The sequence below is a fragment of the Gambusia affinis genome, linkage group LG07, assembly GCF_019740435.1.
Source record: "Gambusia affinis linkage group LG07, SWU_Gaff_1.0, whole genome shotgun sequence".
Classification (NCBI taxonomy): Eukaryota; Metazoa; Chordata; class Actinopteri; order Cyprinodontiformes; family Poeciliidae; genus Gambusia; species Gambusia affinis.
In genome coordinates, this window is record NC_057874.1 from 3786416 (window position 1) to 3808662 (window position 22247).

Genomic DNA, 22247 nt, shown 5'->3' on the forward strand with positions numbered 1-22247 from the left:
CGTAAGCTGCAACGCCTGCTTTCTCTACAAATCCACACCCAGACTTTACTCAGCAACCGAGTTATGAATGTTAGAAAAATCAAAATACTTTTTGATTTTTTTTATCTTAATAAATGTTCCTTTTATATATATATATATATATATAAAGATATACATCTTTATAGATATATATCAACTAAAGCTGAACATAATCCAGCTTTAGTTAGTGTGTGCTAACGTTGAAGCTGGTTCCTGTGAAGGTTGAGCTTTCCTGCAGCTCTTCTCAAGCTGTATGTTCATTGGCCTGCCTCTTTCCATGTGTACCGCTGTGTTGAATTTAGGCCTTAGGTTTATGCCTTTCTCATTTTGTCTCAGTCCCTGTGTGTGTGACTGTTGTTGATGGAGAGGTGTCTGACACTTGACCACTGTCTTGCCATGTAGCCTTTTTTTCCCCTCACCTAGAAGACCGCTGCTGAAATTTGTGTTAGCTTTAGTTTCTTTGTTGTCATTCCAGATCAGTTCTTCCCTCAGCACCACAGAGGCGTGTGAAGGTGTCAGGAGCCGCTCTCTGTGGCCCTGTTGTGCTTTTTTACAATCCATTCATTTTTCAGATGTTTTTCTCTTTCCCCCCTTTTTCTTTCTGTTTGGTTCAACATGGCAGGAACAATATGAGATCAACATTTCAGTCAAGTCATGAAGGCGTTGCCTGTTAAATAACTGCTAAAAGCATTTATTTATGCTTTTACTTTTAAATGTCATCATACTTTTTTTTTTATTCAACAGTTTTCTTAACATCTTTAATTGTCTTCAAAATATTTAATGTTTGTCAAATTATGACCAAAATTCACTGAGATTGGTCAGCTTTTAAATTCGGCAACATAGTAAAAACCAAGCTGGGATCAGAAAAGTTGACCCAGTCTTAATCTAAACATTTAGAAGCATATTGCTTATGGAAGCAAAATATAATATTGCCTGTGATCTAAATACTCCACTCCTTTACATGATGTATTAGATATTCAGCTGATAAGAGAAAAATGCAGAATAAGAGTCATGACTTCTTAAAATCTCTCCATCTCAGATGTGGATAAGTTGCAGCAAATGAGCATTAACATCCACCGTCACACCGATCACTTTCAGCAGTTTTCTGTTTGCCTCTGGATATCCTGAAAACAGGGTCAACATGGACTCCCACTAATCCCTGCTTGATAAGGGAACTCATTCCCTCCCTCTGCATTTTTTATTTATTTTTTTTACTAATCAAACGAACACCTACCTCCTGATCCGTCGTTGCCCAAAGGTTAAAGAAAAAACCCCAACATCCTCAGAAAACAGTTTTTGCTCAACATTTTACAATCTATTCTTACTTTTCAAGACTGAATCTGTTTTTACCCAACAGAATACCCATCTTCTCACCGACTGACAAGATTAGAGTTTTTAAAACCGTAGAGAGTGCCATACAAAAGAGATTATATTTCTAATCAAATCAAGACAGTAAGTCCTCAAAGAGCTTCACTCATTCCTACTAAATCGGACTTGTTTTTTTGTGTGTCGTCACACTCGGCTCTGAAAAACTGGAAAGAATACATCAACTTGAGCGTTCATGTTTCCATAAAGCTAAAAGTTCAAGAAGGGAGCTCAGACACTGAGGATCAGCGATGCTGGCAACGCGTTGCTCTAACATGACCACTTCTTTCAGCAACAAGCAACCCGACGCATTACTATTTCCAAACCAGTAATCAAGTTAAAGTTACTTAAAGAAGTCACTGTGCATTTCTGTTTTTGTCATCTTTCTTTGTAAACTGATGTATTTTCAGTCTTCTTGCGTCGTGCTGAGTTTCGTCACAATGCGGCCGCTCACACTATCAGCATAACTCACGTCTATTGGGGATCATTTTGCCGGATGTCGGCGCAGAGACACTAAACGCTCTCATTGACCATGACGGGTTGTTGCTGTGTTTCTGTGGTGAAGCGCAGACACAAGCAGTGTAAATTAGGGGTGACCCCCGATTTGCACGCTAAGTTCGCACTGTATCACATCTCCATTCTGTAAAATTTGTACGAAACATCAAAGAGATCGTGCTCTTAGCTGGACATGCCATCACTGTTTTGAGTTTGTGTCAGCTAGAGATGATGGTACTAACGTTTGCTGAACATTCTGTGCTGGTGACAAAGTCCTACCTAACTTCAAAAACAGTCAAGTTTGGAAAAAACAAAAAAAAGTATTTTGAGTCGCAGCACAGCACAGACAAACAGAGAAAGTTCCACCAGGCACTGCGAGGAAGAGAGCTGCGTCTGATGCCGGATGTCCCCCATCAACCAAACTACACTCACTGGATTTTGGTGCAAAACTGGCCATTTTTTTGTACTGTAAAACACTATTTGTGTTAGGTTGGGTCAAGAAATGTGGTGTTAATTTTTCAGCAAAATAAAATTTCTTTAGGAAACTTTTTTTAAGATAAACATGAGATGTCAGAAGAAACATTGTTAATGCACTTCCAATAATGTGAGTATTTGTTAGACTAATTTTATTGGTGGGAATGGGGGGTGGATTATAAGACTCTTAGGTAAATTAAATTAACTCCAACCATGTCTTGCTGCCATTGTCTACACTGTGTGTCACTTTATTTAGGCTTTTGTCATGCATTTAGTGTCAGCCACAGGAAGGTGGTTCATTTAAAAGAGCCTATTAGTGCCAGTTTATGTGTCAGTGCTCACATCAGACTGACTGGTGTGTAAGATTGAATCTTTTCAAAGCAGCATGTGTAGGGATGCAGGCATGTTGACTAAATATTCTCTCAAAGATTCCAGTGAAGGAGAGAGAATATTATTTTAAAACAAGTTTTTGGGGAAGTGCGTGTGTCTGATTGTGTGTAATTAGTTCGGGCGTGTGTGTGTGGACTTATATAGACTGCGTATAGGGGACCACTGTCACGACATTTACCAACGAAGGGAGGTCATTTGTGTAAAGTAAGGACTTTTCCCCAGTCCTCTGCTGTTCTGTTGTGCTCTACTAGATACATTTAGAGGTAAGGTCTGAATTAAGCTTTGATAGGGCTAGGAGTAGACTGGTAATGGTTAGGGCTGAGGAAAATACTTATGTGGTTAGTCATAAATGCAGTTACTAAAATGAGTGGAAGTCTGTATAGAAGTACAATAATGTGTGTGTGTGTGTGTGTGTGTGTGTGGACGAGTTTTGAAAGAGATAGAGAGATTTTCAAGGATGACTCATTCTTTCATTGGCAGCTTAGAAATGTGTTAATCCAATCATTCCACTATGTATTTTGCAGTTTTGTGAGATTGCTCTGAAAGCAGGTGTGTGAGGCACAATGATTAAACTCTACAGTAAATGGGCCTCTGAAATCCCCTTAGCTGCTATGAAGTTGTTTTCTTTTGCGTTCTGTCATATCCCAAGGTCATATTTCTATTTTTTTTTTTTTTTTTTTTTTTTTTTTTTTTTTGAGGAATTTTGTCTCCGTACTGAACAGGTTTCACCCACTGATTAACAAAAAGAAAAAATACACTGGTCGCATTTTAAAATGATACTTTGCACTCTTGTGTCCTAAGGTCGGAGTCAGTGATCTCTTTTTCAAAGGATTTTGAAGTTGAAACCTGCTTAACTTCACATGTCCAATCTGTAAGAGCACACGAAGCTGCTGTAGTCAGTCTGCCCCGGGGCAGCGGTGGCTACAATGCAGCTTATCACCACCAGCGTGTGAAAGAATTGGTGAATAACTGAATGTAGTGTGAAGCGCGTTGGAGTCTTCGGACTTGATAAAGTGCTAAACAATTAGTGTGACATTCTAGATGTCTTAATATTGAGTCAGATACCCGAAACATGTACAATTTGCAACCTTTCTGCATTTGTTTAGCTGTAATTTTTTTATTGTAGAGAAAAAGAATATTGGTCAGAGTTTGGAAGAATTTTGATTTCTTATAGTAATTTCTTCCTTTGACTTAATTATCAGTCAAAAGATAATTTTTTGGCTACTATTTAAAGGTTTTGCAGTTATGATGATGACGACTTGGAATAATTCTCTAAAGATGTGTGTGTCTATGATAACTCATTTACATGTGTCAAAAGAAAAGGCAAAAAATGGATTTTGTTTTTGTCTGCTGCTCCCTCACTTGCTCTCAAAACGGTCGCCAGAGAGGCTCAGATTAAAGCAGATGTACTTAAATTGATGGGGGTGGGGGGGGGGGGGGAATTTAGCATTGCACAGACTGGAGATCGCTGATTAAAAAAAAAAAAATAAAAGCTCTGCATTTAGTCTGAGCCAAATCCAGCCTCACACTGATACACCACAGCTGTAAAACTGATACCCCTCCCTCCTCCACCCCTCGCAATCATCTCAGCGTGCAAGCCAAGCAGGTAGGGTAAATGCAGAGGGGGAAAAAAGCAAGTTAAGAATGAGGAGTACACAGATGAGGCTGTTGGCCAGTAAATCTTTGAGCCACCTTGTCCCCCTCCCCACTCCGCTTCGCCTCCCGCCCCCTGGAGTTGCAGATACTGGGATTACATCGGTCAATTATACACTTAATCTGTCTTTGCCCAGAGAGGATTAGGAGTGCGGCTCATTGATTGATTTGAAGTATTTCCGTTGACCTTGGATGGTTATCAGACTCGCAAGTGTGGCAAAATTGCACTTGTGCGTTAAATCACTTTCGGTTGCTGATGCTCCCGCTTGTCTCGCTGCGTTCACCGACTCGATGCGTGCCGCGGAGCGGAAGGGGTCAGGTCAAGTTTCAGACGGGACAATTAAAGGTTGTTGTTTCTGCCGCTGCTCTGGTTGTGTCGGGGTCGGGGTGGGGGTTGATAATTACTGGGTGGTGTGGCACTGAATGCCAGCAGAGAGTCGACTGCCGTCACTTTGCTGTCCGGGGACACTTCACCGCTTTACTGTCTTCTGAGCTGCCAGTTCCCAGCAAAGACAACAATTTTATAAAACTGATGTCAGGTCGTATTTGTAAATAAAGAACACATTATTGGACACCCTTATCTCAGCGATGAGGCAGAGTTGCACTTAAAGTTGTTTTAAAATTCCATTAAAAGTGTCATTATTTACCGAATGACACTTCATGACAATAGTCATAAACATTCATAAAGACTCCTTCATGTTCATAACGTGTTATGAACGTGTTATGTCATGTTTATGACCGCGTCATGTCGGTCTTAAACACACCCCATCAAATAAAGTCTCACCACACAATTATAATTCTTAAATCCTAAAAGTTATACTTTTTTTTATTATTTCATTTTCTTCATGACGAACGCAAAAAGCACATATGTTGTTTTCTGTACTTTAACTTTCTCACTTTCTTTCTGTAGCTCAGAGAATAGACTCTAAAATACTGTTTATTAGTTTATAAATCACTGAATGCCTTAGCACCAAAATCTCTTTTCAGTCACAAGAGCACCTTACTGTGGCCTGTTGTTGTTGTTTCAACCTTCTAGACATCTTCAGGTTTTCTGGTTCTAGTCTACTCTTCATCCCCAGAACCAGAACCAAACATGGAGAACCAAAATTCAGTTTTCATGCTCCTTTTATCTGCAACAAAGTTCCATAAAAATGCTGAAACACTGAGTTGCTTTAAATTAAGGCTAAGAGCTCATTTGCTTATAACTGCCTTTGACTATTAATAGGAGGAACATTATGAGTTTTAATCTGGATTATGACCTTTTATAACTTTGTTTTGTTTCTGCAATGTATCGTTCTCTGTTTGTTTATTGTTATGTTTTTGACTTTAATTAACATGATACCCTTGTTGTTGAAATGATGATGACGACGTTTTTGAATGTCACAGATCCAAGCTGGTTCCAAGACCTATATTCTGCCATAAAACTGATGTCTCTTTGAGATTAAAATCCTTGTTCAAAAAAGCTATCATGGACCGCAGGGGTTAGGGACAACAACTACCTGCAAATAGTTAAAATCTGTGAATACTTGACACTCTTCAAATACACTTAAAACTTCCTATTTAATTCATTCAAACACCAAATATGAATTCATATTTATGGTGAAAAAATGTCTTGTAAATACCACAGAAGCTTACATGTACCATCTCCCTCATCTCCACTCTTGGGATTAAGCCAATCATCTGAAAAAAAAAAAAAAAATGAATAACGCTCCAGGATTGGCGGCTCTGCAAACGCCGGCCAGTAGTATGTAGTATTTCACCCTTTCCAGCTGCATTAACTTTCCCATGAATAATTTGGAGTTACATTTTACGTAAAAACTCTTTGAATGAGTGAATCCACAAATACTGAACCACTGGATATGGAAACAAACTTATCTCCATTTCATTTAACCATTTAGCTTTGCGAAATGCAGCAGTGACTCAAAGTGTTTGTAAATTTTAGACCTGAACAAAATGACCTTTTTTTTTGTTTGTTTTTCCCGCCTGCGACAAATTAATTGCGTCCTATTAAAATTAGTACTGTAACAAGATTACATCACCAAACAGCAGAAAAAAAATGTGTTTATAGGCTGAGTTTACAACAACAAAGAAAACATATCCAGCTGTTAGACTGTATGTGACTATTCAAAACAATCACAAAAGGTTTCACTTCCATTTAATGAAGTCTCTAAGCAGCTTAGTGTGTTTTGTAATTACTGAGAGAATGCATTTTGTTTTCTGCCGTCGTTCTCCTGTAGGGGTGGGGGTGCAGCTAAATCCTCCGTTAGTATTCCCAGATCTGCGCTGCAGAGAGGAAGCGGCTAAGAACACTAAAACCTTGATCATCCCGAGAGGAGGAAAATACAAGTTTAATGGCAACTTCTCCTTTGTCGCGCTCCCACTCGTTTATTGATGCGGGCAGGCGGGATGAATTGATCGAAGACACACATGTCATCTCTTCGGTCTCTATCACCCTTTCACAGTTCCCCTCCATTCCTCTTCCCTCTGCCTTATTAAAAAGGGTGGTACGGTGGCATTTGTTTGATTAACTTGTCTGACAAAAGTGACAGCTGCTCACGGGTGTATGTGGATGAGTGGCCCAGCGCCGCTCCTTCTTTGTACATCTGTCAGAGCCGGAGCAGGGCGAGTGGGGTGAAAAGAGACAAATTGGACCCAAAAAGAAGGCCATTCACCTTCCCCAGACCCCCCTCAGTCACTACACCCCTCTATCCCATTCAGGTTCTCGGCGGGGCCCTCAAGTGCTTGCTGGCTTATTCCATTTTCACTCCCCCTATAGAGTTCCCTGAGCCCACAAGTGTTTTAGCCTTCTTTTTTCTTTCCTCAATCCACCCCTAAGCGGCTTTTTGTAAGTAGAATGGCTCACTTTTCTCAGGGCCTGAAGCTGGCAGCTTTTTTTCCCCTTTTATTGTCAACCACAGAGCTTTTCTGTAGCTCATTGTATATTTACTCAATGACTGGTTGCTGACCGTAATTCCAACTGTTTAGTTCCTCACAACATGGCCCCTCAACCCAACCACCCATTGCCCCCGATATACAGCCATTCATTCTTCAAGGCACCATGTTTTTATAAAGTTGCTCTTTATTGAGTCTCACTTGCCCGTTGAACTGACACTTGCAGGTAGAGCTCTGAAAGAGACCCAGATTGCCAGCCTGAAATGAAACTTGGATCTGAGATAAACATTTACTTTTCTCCTACGATGCCGTTCCTGAGGTGGCCGCGGCCATCCTTTCTCCCCTCAGTGCTCCTCAAGCCAGCTGCATGGACGCGATGCCCACAAAGCCCAATTTGTTGCCATTCAACTGAGCTCAAACAGCAATGAATTATCAGTTTTGGTTGTCCTTTTGATATAAAGGGCAAGAGCTGACGGAGAACTTTGAGTACACTGAGCCCAACGCTAATATTTTTACCACTCCTCAGCCAAGGAAGGTAAATATTTCAAGTATTTAATGAAAAAGACAAAATTGTTATACCTATAATGTCCAACAGGAGTGTATGTGACAGTATTTTACAACTTGTTAAAATAAGAGCCAAACGAGTTGTTTGTCCACAAGGTACGAGTCTATCCTTAAAACTTTAACAATCACAATCACATCATACCAGTCGTCTAACATCGTAAAGAAGTAAATGTGAGTTAGGCAGGTTCGACTCTTTCACAGCACATGCTGCGTTTGTATATTTTATTCAACTTAGTGACTCAGTTTTAAATCCATCAGCCATAACTGACTGCTGAGCGTAACGGACATTTTAATAGTACGTTCCAGAGGTTAGTTTTACAATAAATTCAATGACTCTAATGCAAAAAGTCTCTCATAGATTTAGAGAAATGTTCTGCCGTTCCAAAAAAAAACCCTACAGATTATTATTTGTCCACTGAAGTTAGTATTTACTTTGTGACAATTCACCTCAGTTGAACTTCACCTCCAGTAACCCAGAGATTAGCATGCTCTAGTCTATAAAGATGATTCAGACTTCTCCCCTACTCAGGAGGCTTCTGCTCAACACAAGATTATTGTTCATGGAACCAACATCTGCATCTTAAATGCTTCAGCTGTGCTAATAACAGTGTCACTCTTCCTAACAGGATGTAGGGCAGCTCCTTTCCTCATGTGTTCAACCGATGGTGCAATGCTGAACTCCATGAAGGCTTGCGTTTGATTCTGTTGAAGATGTCGGAGGGGACTAGAGTTTTGATTTCTTGCTCTCACTGAGGATGATGCAAGACATAAAACAAACACGCACTAGGAGACACAACGGACACATAATATCAATAACAACTTCAGGATTTTTGCTCATGAACTGAGAGGGCTTAATGAAGAAGATGACATGAAGAAAGGCAGCTTCCCCAAAGAAAATCAGAGAACTGACCATTTATTTCTTTTGAAGTCTGTGTCCCAGTGGAGGGATCAATGAAGCAAAAGCAATCTGTAGAAATTATTTTATACTTCCCAGACGATGTGTGGTTGTGCTGCTCTTGCGATTGAAAATAGATTTTGGGTTGGGTTTTCAATGTGCATTGTAGGAGAGACAGGCCAGGGCTAAACGTTGTTTTCTGTGCCACACTTTTGTTTGAAAATGTTGAAAATACGTTCTGAAAATGAGAAATCGTAATATTTAAAAAAATCTTAAACATAAAATTTATTTTTCTAAATGAATCCATCCATGAGCAGTAGTCTAAAACGGCCAGCATTTTGGGCTTAGCGCATTTTGGACTAGCCGTTTGATGTGTCAATGCTAGTTATGGTGCAGAATTAGAAAATCACCCAGTGCCCAATCCAGAGTCCTTTTTGACGTCTACCAAGAGCTCTGTTCTCTGTGGGTCAAGCTTGGTTCTCAGACCTGGAGAAACTAGAGCCTGTTGGTGGTGTTGAGGTCAGAAGGGGTGCTGGTTGATGGCTTGTAGCTCATTGTAAAAAGCTATGGTAGATGTACCACAGAACTCTTACCAGTGAGCCAGTACTTTGGACTAGAAAGTGATAGAGCAATACAGTCTGTAAGGCAGCATGGGTAGAGTTACACAACGTCTTTGTCCTTATTTAAAGAGCCTCCTCCCTCACTAACCTTAATAACTATTTTTTTTTCTTTCTTTTATCTACATGGGGTTGTGTGTGTACACTGGTGTTAGCATGTGTGTAGTGAAAGTGGCAAAGAAAAAAACAGTGTTGCTTTGTGGAGCTCAGCAGCCGTCCCCTCTCCTTCACAAGGAAGCTTGTCACTTGGCATTAGCATTGCCGCACCAGCAATCATCATTCCATGCCTCCTGCTAATTGCAGACACAGCTGGGTCTCAGCAGGACATGCTCTCTCTCTCGCTAGCTCCTTCTCTCATAGACACTGAAACAGACACAGCTGGGTATCAGTAGGACATACGCTCTCTCTATCTCCCTCTCTCTTTTTCTCTTTGCTGTACTCTCTCATACAGGCTGAAACACAAACACACCCGAAACATATTCTGCTTTAGTTTATCAATGACAAAACACACACTGACTCACCCGGAACAGGAACTTGATGGCAACTTGCTAACTCCAAAACACTTGACATTGATGCAGTTAAATTAATAGAAACAAACAAAGATAGTCACCCTTTTTTAGACTCTGTTTATAGATAGATCTCTACATTAAAATGTATTTATTAAAATCTACAGAATAACTACTCTTTAAAAAGAATACAATGTGGCTATGTTGGTGAAACAATGTCGATATGTACAGTATACATTTGTTGATCATTTTGAAGTGCAGAGCTTGAAAAACAAGCATCATAGTGACTATTATAGTATCGTAATGCACTTCTATCTGTACTCTGTTTGAGGTCATTATGTATAATCTTGTTATTTATTGACATATTGATCTATCTATTGTGTGTTTTAAGGTCCCCATGACATCACCTAATTTCCTTTCTGAAACTCCTCTTCCTACTGCTGGGACCAAAGTGAGTTTAAGTCAGTGCAATGCCAATCAAATAGTTATACCAGCCTCCTGTGGTTTCTGTCCTTCTTGGCTGGACGCATGAAATATTTGAATGCAGCTTGGCATGCTGCTCCTTGACTATTTAGGCTGATGTTTGCAGAGTAGCCAATGGAGGAGCGACATTTATTTACTTTGGTGCTGATTGGATGTGCACCGAAAAGCGGAAATAAGGGAGACTGTAGACGTTAGCTTCTGTGTTAGTGCTAAGATGGCTTCCACCATGCGCAATTAGACATATTACAGTATGTCTGGTGTTTGAATTTTTAAAGGGGGGTATTATGCTAAATCGTGTTGCTTTGACTCATTCATTGATGTCTGAGGAATCTTTGAAAGTCCCATGGCAGCCATTTGATGGCTCATACAATGTGCAGCCTGTGTACCCAAAGCTCCGTCTTGGAGCTTCAGACCTCAGCCCCATTGAGCACCTCTTTCCCAGATCTCCCCCACACAGTTCCATCAGACTAGTGGCAGCAGCAATTGACAAACACCTTCTGGAGCTGTGTGACTACTGAGCTCCTAAGCATGGTAGAAATGGACAGCATGGAGAAGAATTGTTGTGATGACATTCTGAAGGGGAAGTGTTGGAAAGATGACAAATAAAGCTATGATGCAAAGTCAAACTTCCTTTGTCTTTGATATTTACAGCATTTTCATAGCAACTGAAGGTAACATAATTACTTTATTGTGCTATAAAATGGCTCCATGTTCCTTTTACATTGATCACATTGACCCAGCTGCATTTCCAAGTATCCATGCACCAATTTGGGGTTAACGTCTTTGCGTGGGGGCACAGCAACAGATCGAGTGAACCCACAACTGTTTGATTTCAAGACATTGTGTCTTCAGGTACTTCAAATTATTTATCTTTATATGGAAATCATTTACTGGTTATTCATGTCCTCTATCACTCAAGGGTGAATGATTTTTCCAGAATTGTTCAGCCTTGAGTCTAGACACCATCAGCTCGATGCCAGGCTGTATGACCATGAAATGCTAGGCTAGGCTCCAAAAACACACAGTTACTCTTACAGTAAGTTGATAAGGTCAGGTCCCTCTAAAATTGCCGTTTTGATCCATAAATGGAAGTGGAATTACTTAACACATAAAATCCAAAACCAAAAAAAGAGCAAGACATTTAAAATTATTTATGTTATTTGTATTTAAACAGAAGCATACATAATTATCTCATTTTGGTTAAATAAAGACATAATCTTGCTTGTTCATCTCCAGTGTACTTAATTAAAACTTCCCCTTCCCCTGCTCCCTTTATAAGAATAGTGCATTGGCCTTAATTTACACCTGATAATATTTGCTCATACTCTTTCATTCTTATACACAGCTGTGCACTCCATAGATTCAGTGATTTTTTTTTATTTTTTTTTATTTTTATTTTTATTTTTTTTACTCGGGAAAGTTTCAAATGACGTCCTAAAATAACTAAACACTTAAACAGACACACATGATTAGCAGAGGCAGAAAGAGGTAGAGTCCCAGGTTGGTTGTAATCCCTCTGTGCTCCCTGCAGTGAGGCCCCTCCTTACCTCTAACATTCCTGGCTTTCACAACACAAAAGCTCCATAGTAGCCCCACAAAGGAGAGCCTCTGACCAAACAAATCACTTGCCTTTTATGAGATTCTGTAAGTGTGTGTGTGCATGTCTTTAAAGGCCATTTGATGGTCTGTTTTAACACATTTAAGAGTAATCTGTGTTAGAAGCATTCGATGGCAGAATGAAATGCCAGCCCTATTTGGCATTAATTTTATTTAGAAAAGGAAAGTAGTTTTTGTGCACCTATTAGTCTGTTCATACTAGCTTTTAAACTAAATGACGTCATTTTTGTGTTCAACAGGAGATTAAATGTTTGTTTCTTCTTGCGCGTCATCTATTTATAATTATCAACATATAAGGACCTTCATCATTAACTGTCCATATTAAAATTATCCTAATAATGATATTGGAATATTATTAAAAAGTTTGTTTCAGTAATTCACTGCGTGAAATGGATCATATAGATTTATCACTCTCAGCTTTTTTTCTGTTTATTACCATGCTTTTCTGTTGACAGCCAATGAAGACACAACATTTAAAATGGGAACAGAAATGTGGGTTTGTCGTTGGTACCTGCTTAATGACAAATGAGCCTCATGGAAATGCATATTTTAATTAACTGAACATAAGTATATAATTGGACATAGAGGATCCAGTGTACCACCAAATCAATATCCTGCACGGTTGTGTTTCACTTAAGGGAGTTTCAAAAGCTGCCAGCATCCCTCTATCGGATTCTACTCAGCTTCTGCTTTTAAGAGAAAAAATATTGGTGTCTCTGTATCTGTATGTCTTAATGATAGTTTTATTTGCTTTCTTTTTACAACTGCCCATTTCTGCTGTCTAGAAAAGCATTAAAATATTTCTGGATGTTTGTTCATTTCAATGAAAGGGGAATAAGTAAATAAATCCATTGGTTTGTACGGCCAGTAGCATTTAGTATTGTTTAGAAAATGTATTCATTTGCTGCATTTCATCTGCATGAATGCTCCAAGTTTGAGGTACAGACTGATCTGGAGCCAGTTTCCATCCAGGATGTCTTCCTTCATCTTTCCTTCTATCCTGACCAGTCTGCCAATTCCTGCCGCTGCAGACCATCCCAATAGCATGATGCTGCCTCCACCGTTCTCAGCTGTACAGATGGTGGAGTTTCCTCTAAACATCTCTGGCATTCAATCTTTGTTCAAGAGTTCAATCTTTGTCTCATCAGACCAGGGAGTCCTTAATTTGCGTTTTAGCAAACTCCACGTGGCTGCCAAGTGACTTTTATTGAGAACTGGGTCTTGTTTGATCACTCCACCAAACAGGCCTGATTGGTGGAGTGATTCAAAGATGGTTGAGCGTCTGGAAGGTTCTCCTCTCTCCACAGAGGAGCCCTAGAGCTCTGACAGAGTGACCATTGGTCACCTCCCTAAGGCTCTTCCCTCCCAATCGCTCAGTTCAGATGGCCAATCACCTCTGGGAAGAGTCATGCTGGTTTCTAACTTCTTCCATTGACCAAAGACGAAAGTCACTGAGCTCAATGGGACTTTCAAAGTAGCAGAAATGTTTCTGGATTCTCGCCCTGTGACTCAGGACAGTCTTGTCTCAGAGGTCTGCAGACAATCCTTTGACTTCATGCTTGGTGTTTGACGGTGCTGTCGACAATAGGACCTCATATAGTCAGGCGTGTGCCTTTCCAAGCGAAGTCCAAGCAACTGAATTTACCACAGGTGGACAACATTTAAGTTTTGGAAACTTCTCAAGGATGATTAGCGTCATCTCAATTTTGAGCTTCTTGGCAAAGGCTGTGAATGCTTACAAGTCCATGATTTTCTATTTTTTTAAACAAAATTGCAAACATCAAAATACATTTTCCACCACAACATTTGGGGTATCTGTGCAAAACTATTTTGAGGAGAGAGATTAATTTGAAACTATTTGAAATATGGCTGTAAGATAAGGAGAAAATGTTCCAGATGCACAGTATTTTAACTCAAGAGGCCACTGCTTACGCTGCAAACTATATTTACCTCTGACTGAAGCCATCAGCAGAGTACTCGAAAGCAACTTGCAGCACTAAAGTGTGTGTGCCCACCACACACATGGACACATTGGATCTCTGATTAACTCTGGATGTCAAGTTGATCTAATAAGCGGCAGATTTCCTGTTTGGACCGACATCAGGCCATTTAAAAGAGATTAGAGGGATGTGGGGAGGAAGATGGAGAGGTGTACCATTTATCTTTTATTTATTTATTTATTTATTTATTTATAATTTTTTTTGCATCATGCTCCCTCCCCTTCTTCCCCAAGACTAAAATTCTGTGTGAAGATTTGGGTGTGAAAACAAGTGAGGTTTTGGTGTGTGGCTGCGTCTTGGGGTTTCAGAAGGAGCTATGAGCTGGTGTCAGATGGGGGCAGGAGGTCGCTCTCCCAGCTCTCACTCAAAGGGGGATGGACCAGCAGATGTAGATTTGTGTATGTGAGAGTGTGCAGGCGTGTGTGTAGGGGTGTGTAGGCGTGCTCTGTCATTTCTCACCTTGTAAGGCCCATTTATGATGCTAATACTACATTGTGAGGACCAACTTCTCCTTATGGGGCCCAAATCCCAGTTGTCATATAAAGAAATACTGTTTTTGGGTTGGGGTAATGTTGTGTGAACTGAACTTAGGTTGGGTTTAGGGTGAGGCATGTACAGGTAATGGTTAGATTTAGGATAAAGGTCTGGGCTAGGCTATAGAAATGAATGAAAAATGAATGGATGTCAATGGAAAGTCTTTGTGAAAATAGAAAGACGTACTCCGCGTGCGTGTGCTGCAATGGCATGTATGTCGCCTGTGTATAGGTAGGGGTTCATCACAATGCTCTGAAGTGTCAAAACACACAAATGCACACAGAGATAATGCGGCTGACGACACATGGAAGCTTTCCTCAGATGGAGCTTGTTAGAATGTCACAGATTTGATCCCTGTCGGGTTATGGCATTATTTATTCAGAGCCATATTACGCTTGTTTTGGCTGACAGGAAGTGCTAGCCCCCTGCTGATCTTCATCAAATAATTTCTCTCCCCCCATGTTAACATCTTTATTTCTTGATGTCATCCTACTGCTATTGTTCATGTTTTTATTTATTGTACATGTATACAAATGTTTGTAGTTGCGGGTAACTTGACTATTAAGGATACGTTAGGAAAGTCTGGCTTCCACATGTAAAGAAAGTTGGCTTTGGACTTTCACATAAAACTAACAATTTTATATAATAAAGTATCAAATAATCTGCAGTGTGAAATGTAAAATAACAACTTGGGCCAAACCTTAAATCCATCAAATGATTGTTATTGCACCAACCAGCTAAACTGTGACAAAATGATAAATGAAGATATAACATCATAGCAGATTCATGTAGAAATCAAATTCCTCTCTAAAAGAATCATTCATGTGTTTCTGTATCAGTGTTTTTCTCTCTGTGGTTGGCAGTTTTGGTTATGGAGACAAATATCTTGAACTGTCTTCCTGATGCCAAAATGTTAAATTATATCAAATGCAAGAAAAAAAGTTGATACACTTAAAAGGGATGGTAATTCTGTTAGTGAAAGACCTAAGAGATACTTATGTATGCGTGGTTGTGTGTGTTTGTGTGTGAAAACGACATAATTCTACAAATATGAAATATTTCTTTTGAAACACACACATCTGAGATGTGATTACTACACTGACTAATTTGATTTTCTAAACTTTCATTCTAAGAGAAGCTACTTGTAAAAAAGGAGGAAAAAAACAAAACAAAATTACATCTATGGCCAATGTCTAAGACTTCTTACATTCTGCAGACTCTAGATGGAACTGATTGAAAAGTGACGCGTTAAATGTAACATAACATTTGCTTGAGATTGTTTGATCAACGAGGCCCGCTTCCATGTACAAAGCAAAACGCTGAAAACCACGAGCACAAAATGGCTGCTGTAAAAAATGGCTGCAGATGGGAGCTGCGTGGCAAGGTGCAAAAATCTACAGAAAAAGCAGGGAAGGAGGAGAGGGTGACGGGAGGAGGGAGAGCAGCCAGTCAGTGGATCAGTCACTCCAGGCCTGGCCTCTCAGCAGGGGGTTGTGCTCGGGGCGCGATCACAGGCCTGCTGCCACGCTGAAGCCTTCACAGGCACACAGTGACAGAGAGGAGGCTGCTGGCACCAGGTCACTTCACTGATTCACCCCAGCACTGCTTCATCATAGCAATTCTCTCTGGCATATATGGTCCTTTAAGCAAGCCTGACCTGCATGTGGGCATTATCGATTCACGTCCAGATATATACAGTAAGATACTAGCTGTGGCTTGTGTGTGATTAAAAAATGTTTCTGCCATAGAATCCTGAAGACCAGTGAAGTCTTGTGCGGTCTGTACCAACGCATCTCTTCAACTTGAGCCATTTGTTTTTCTCTTGTTTTGTGGCGTATATACTAGTACTCACCCAGTGCTTCACTGTCTCTTAATTAGGACAAAGTCTTTGACGCATGTCTTGCCAGAAGAGTTGTCCCACTCAGGTTTTATTTTCCTGTTACAGAGTCCCCAGCACAAACGTAAAAAAATCAACGCTTGAAAACTCAGTGGCTTTTATAGAGCAGAAAAATAACACGGTGCATTTATTTTAGACATTGTTTAAATCATGGCTGTTGTGACCACTGCGGTATCCTACTTTCAGAGGTGGGCAGAGTACCCAAAAATCGTACTGGAGTAAGAGCAGCACTTCTTCAACAGATATTTACTCGTGTAAAAGGGAAAAGCGAACGTCCAAGGAATGGCTCAAATAAGAGTGAAAAAGAATTTAGTGAAAAGGCGACGCAAGTACTGATCAAATGATCAAACATTTAATATTTAAAAGTTACACAATCAATTGGATTAAAATAGAAATTTAGTGGAAATTGTGATATTTTAAAGATGAAAATGACAGTAGTTTTATAAGTAAAAAATTACACTAGCATGTTTACTCTGTTTCAATATGACTTTTGTATTTAATATCCTGACATATTGAGCTTAAAGTAGTTTGATTTGGAAGTGGTTTGAGAACAAACCCAACATGAAAGCCTGTTGTCATAGATTTATCTTTTTCCTTTAAACTTCAAATGTTTTATTTCATCTGCGTACTGCAGTTTACATCTTTTACAGCAAACCAAGCAAATTTAAAATTCCCTCTTAACTTGTTGACATTCTGTCTATGTTTTATGATCCATGTTGAAGATGATGTGTTTAAAAGGCAATTTAGCATTTTATTTTGTGTTTTTAGTGAGCAGAGCTTAGGTGATGCCAGACTATGAACAAGTAGCTCTGTTGAGCTCATGTTTGATATTAATCCTAATATTAAACATTATAATTTTTTTTGGACTGTCCAGACATTAGCTACAATTTAGATTTTTACTTCCAAAGTTTAAAGTTGGTCATCCCCAAAGTATGTGGGCCTGGCCAGAAAACACACAAAAAAAAAAGATTTTATAACTTTTAACCTTTCACACCTTAAACAAGGCATGCCTCTAGGATCCATTTTTTGTTGTCTGCAGTATGCATCTTGATATTTTTAGCATGTTTGCATGAGAACTGGTTAAAGAGGCTCTAGTTATCAGGGTGAGACATTTTACCATCCTTACTTTTACTCCACTAAAATGTAAGGACTTTGTCTCTGCTTGACATTGCTAAATATTCATTAATTTTCAAGAATGTTTAACCCTACAATATTAAACAAATCACTTACTTATAGTAATTAATAATAATGAACAGATAGAGCAGACTGTGGAACCATCTTCAGTGCTTGGGTTTAACTACGTCAGATTTTACACAGATATATCAATCCTCCCTTGCCTGTCACATCTTGTATTTTGTTGTGTACATCATGTGAAGATTCCTTTCTGCACTCTGTTTTTCTGCTTCTTTGCTGCAGCAATGGTACACCAGCAGCATGAATCTTGTTGGAACATGGCTGACTGACCGCATGGACCTGCAGCTGCATGTCTACCAGCTGAAGATACTCATCAGGATCGTCAAAGTGAGAGCAATGCACCAATGTCTGAATACGTGGCAATTTTGTAAACTACCGGTAATCATATGATTCTGTGAATACTCATGAGAATATTCAGGTATGAAACAGAAATAAAAAACGTATAATGAAAACAACATTTTAAGCCGTTCTACAATTATGGGCCTACATAACACACCAAATGTCTCCTGCATCCAACTGCTGATGGAAACTTCCCAGATTTCACCCCCACAGAATTCAGCTCCTTGATTGTGCAGCAGCCTGTCGACATTAATCACTAGCATTTTCTTTTCTTTCTTTTTTTTTTCTTTTTTTTGTAGAACTAAATGTTTTTGCGTTTTTTGGGGGTTTTTTTTAACTCAGAATAAGAATGTCTTATTTGTGACAAAAGACAAAGTTTTAAAAACAATTTCCTCAGTGTCTTTACTGTCTGTTGTTCTTTGTGACAGAAAAAGTACCGTGATTTCCGTCTCCAAGGAGTTCTGGACTCAACATTGAACTGTAAGATGTATGAGACCGTAAGAAATCGGCTGACCTTAGAAGAAGCTACCGCTTCGGTGAGGGAAGGAGGGATGCAAGGCATTACGATGAGGGACAGCGATGAAGATGATAACGATAACTAGATCAATGATCTGGTTACCACCAGAGTGTTAAAATGGTGTGGGACATTCCAACAACCCCAGGTTGTCTTTTCTTGAGTTCAGAACAGATTATCCAGTCAATCTGCTTTTCTTTTCTTTTTTCTTTTTTATGTCAAATGTCACATTCTAATGGTCAATTAATAAACGTTTCTGTAAAAGTTATTACAAAATGAGAAGACTTGATGCTGATCAAAAACTGTTATCAAAATATAAACGGTACATGATCTCTCACTATGCTGACCAACTTTTCATCGGTCTCTGAAACAAAAAGCAGCTGAAGAAATATAAACTTCCTTTTCACCTGTTTTTGCTACTGAAACTTGAAAAGCCCTAAATAGCAATTCGCAAACAAGTGATTGGTGTCTTAAAAAAAAAAAAAAAAAAAAAGATAATTGATATTGATATTCCTCCCTGAAGTAAATGGCTGGGCAGTTGTCATGGCACCTATTATCAGTAATGGAAAGCATGACACGGTGCTGCAAAGGTTGATTTAGAGGTCGGAAAGACTCGTCGCTTTCACTGGTAACTTACCTGATTGACTCTCAGACCCCAATCTCTGCTAGATTTGATGTAAACATTTCCCTTCTCAGATGAGGCCCCTAAACCATAGAAACCATCAGGACTAAGTGCAAAAGCTTATAAACCACAGTTAGTTCACTCCAGAAAATGTTATATTGGTTAAAGTAACTCCAAAGGAGACACACATGCAAAAGAAATTAGTAGCTTAGATGGTAGACCTTAAATCTAACACACACATTCAGATTCTTCCTAACTATGAAAGCAACACATATGGAAACATTATTAAGGGTCGTAGTTGGATTTACTCATCCAACTACTGATGAGTGTGAATAACCCTGAAAAATATTTGACAGTATTTGAACAGATGAACTGTTGGTGGCATTTAGACTGTTTGCTTTCTGCTGATTTTACATCAGCTTCCACACAATCCTGGATATGGTGATGTGACATGTGGTCTCCATATGAACATTTGTTGGAGAACTGACACCAATATTCATGTTTATTTTGCAGTAAATTTTTTTTTCTTTGAGGGGGAAGGGGGATTTGATCAGATTATGACAAAAACACCCAGAGGTGAGAGAAAACTGTTCTTTTCCATCTCATTTATGTCTATCAGACATCTGTCCCCTTAGCAGGATTTTTGAAAAACGTCAACAAAAATGAGCAATACCAAATTTAGCTTCTTTAAAAAAGATTCTCTGGGACACAGAACCCGTCTCCTTCCTTTGACTATGCTTTTCTTGTCACATTATCGTACAGCCAAACGTTTATGTCATGGTCTTGAATGTTTAAAAACCAAACTTGAATCTGTCCGTACTTAAAGTTCTTTCAGACAAATTTCTTGACAATTCCCAAACATGTTCATTTAGCGATGTGTCTAGTTACAGTTTAAACCAGAAATCTACATACAGCAAATAAAAAGACACACACATTGTTTCTCACTGTTTGCGGCTAAATCGGACCAAACCTCTCTTGTTTTAGGTTGGTTAGAATGACAAAATGCTAAATGCCAGAAAGCTTAGCAATAACATTTTTCAAATATTGTTTTGTAACTTCCTTTGAATTTAGAAGTTTGGTTATATCTGAACAAAATCAAAGAAATTTGTCTGGAAGCTGTATGACTTGGACCAAACCTTTTAGGACTCCTTCCACAAGTTTCTCACAGTAATTTGAAGGAGTTCTGGTTCATTCCGCCTGATAGAAAAGGCATAACTCTTTCAGGTTTGTAAGCCGTCTCACAAATTCTCCATAGGACTCAGACTGGGTCTTTGTGATGGCCGCACCAAAAAACTGAATTTGTTGTCCCTACACCAGGTCTTTGGCTTTAGTTCTGGGATCAATCTGCACATTTTGGACCAAAAGACGTTCATCTCTGGGATACAGGAACCGTGTCCTTCCTGATCTGTATGATGGCATTTAATTACAAACTTCCGTAGCTAAAAGTTGGTGAAATCAATTCCTTTGTTGAAGTTACAAAATGTAGGTTATGGAAAATCAATCTGGATTCTGCACAAATGAAATAAATTCAACTTCATAAGAACACACCCCTTTTTTTAAGTCTGCTTGCATGAGACGTTAAATTGTATATTTGGTTCGGAAGTGTTTGTTCCTGTTAGCTGTGAAGTTAAAATTAGAGAGGAAAATCCTGTAGGAGTTTTGTAATTGTATGGGGTTTTTTTTTCAGTCTTTCAAAAAGGGCAGTGTTCTGTAAAATCTCCTCCTCGGACCTGCAGTTTCTAAACTTTGGCCTCACAGAGCACGGCCCCTCTCAGCTCCTTCAGACTAGCAGCAATTAGCAAACACCAGCTGGAGCTCCGCCTCTTCTGAGCGTCAGAAAGAACAGAAGAAAGACTGTCTTAAAGAGACAAAGGCCCAATTTTAAATTACGAAGTCTATCATCTTTTATGTCATATTTGACAAATATGCAGCATTTTTGCAATAACTGAAGATTCTTGATAGTGTTATGAAACGGCACTGTGTGTCTGGAAAATACACAACAGCCTTTACATTATTAAGTATAAGTATAGAAATTGTATTCTTTGAGTCACGCTTTTAAAAAAGGTTTACATTTAAAATTGGGTCCCAATTAGAAATAAAAGATACAAAACTTCAACCTCACAGTTAGAAGACACAAATACTTTTGAGCCAAATATACTTCCATATAGATGCTGTGAGGTCTGCAGGTTTTTTAAGTTGTTCTTGTAAGAACATGTGACAAGCTCTGCTTTATCGCTGGGTTTGTTCCGGAAAACAGATCCATGGTTTTATAGCTTTTTCCTCAATTAGTATTCTAACTGTAAACTTTGCTCTCGTAATGTTGATGGCACCACCGCAAACAGGCTGGAAATGTAATAAATCTCCCTATGAATTTACAGATAACATTGATTAAAAATAAGATGCCTTTTGTCAGAAACCTTTAAACATTCGACTGCAACTGTGTTCTCAGTTTCCCTCCTTTCCCTGTCAGTTTTTAATTAAATGACTATATTAGCAAGGTAATATAATTGGAATCTTGTTTTTATTACATTAATGTATTAAATTTTTTCACGTTTATCATTTGAAAGCAAATGTCTTATTTCATGTAAAATACCTTTTACATGATTGAAGTATTTCCCGTTTCTGATGTAGGTTTTTCTACGTGCCCTCTGCTTCGTTCCAGGGTGTACGATGTGGCTTCCACGCCTTGTGTTGGATTATTGTAAGTGACGTTTTGCCAGTAGTTTCCTTCAATCAGCTGTTTTCTAACGATGTTCTACTTGGGCTTTGTGTCATCCTGTGTAACAGTACTGCATGTAGCTGGTGTCCACTCCTCAAAGTGCTTTTGCTTCATGTGTGAAATCGCTGGAAACTTGGGTTTTGCCTTCTCGAAGTGCCCATTATTTCCGAGAACATTTAAATAAAAGGTAAATAAAATGTGGAAACGGCTGTCAAGTCAATTATTTTACTTTTTTGAAAGGAAAAGAGCAGCAAGTGCGTTGTCTATGACGGAGTGTTAGGGCCACGCTCAGGAAAAATAAGAAATAAAATTATGAGAAGAAAGTTAGAATATCCATCTATCCATCCACTTTCGAGAGGCGGAGTTAGAATATTATGAAAATGATTTAGTATGAAGTCATATCATGGGAATAAACCCAGGTGTTTTATGAAGCTGAACGGTTGCCATGGGAGATTAAAG

General features: G+C 39.1%; 1 protein-coding gene across 8 annotated transcripts in view; it reads left to right on the plus strand.

Moving 5' to 3' along the window:
* Positions 1–21987, plus strand: part of LOC122833698 (calcium-dependent secretion activator 1) — an 82871-nt gene extending 60884 nt beyond the window's left edge. For 7 of the 8 annotated variants that reach the window (XM_044121486.1, XM_044121491.1, XM_044121492.1 and 4 more), the window contains 2 exons: positions 17817–17921; positions 18362–21987. In XM_044121486.1, coding sequence (XP_043977421.1) covers positions 17817–17921; positions 18362–18535 — 279 coding nt within the window. In that variant the 3' untranslated portion in view covers positions 18536–21987. The remainder of the gene's footprint in view (positions 1–17816; positions 17922–18361) is intronic. The other variant, XR_006371029.1, reaches the window with a different exon arrangement.
* The last annotated feature ends 260 nt before the right edge of the window (positions 21988–22247 follow it).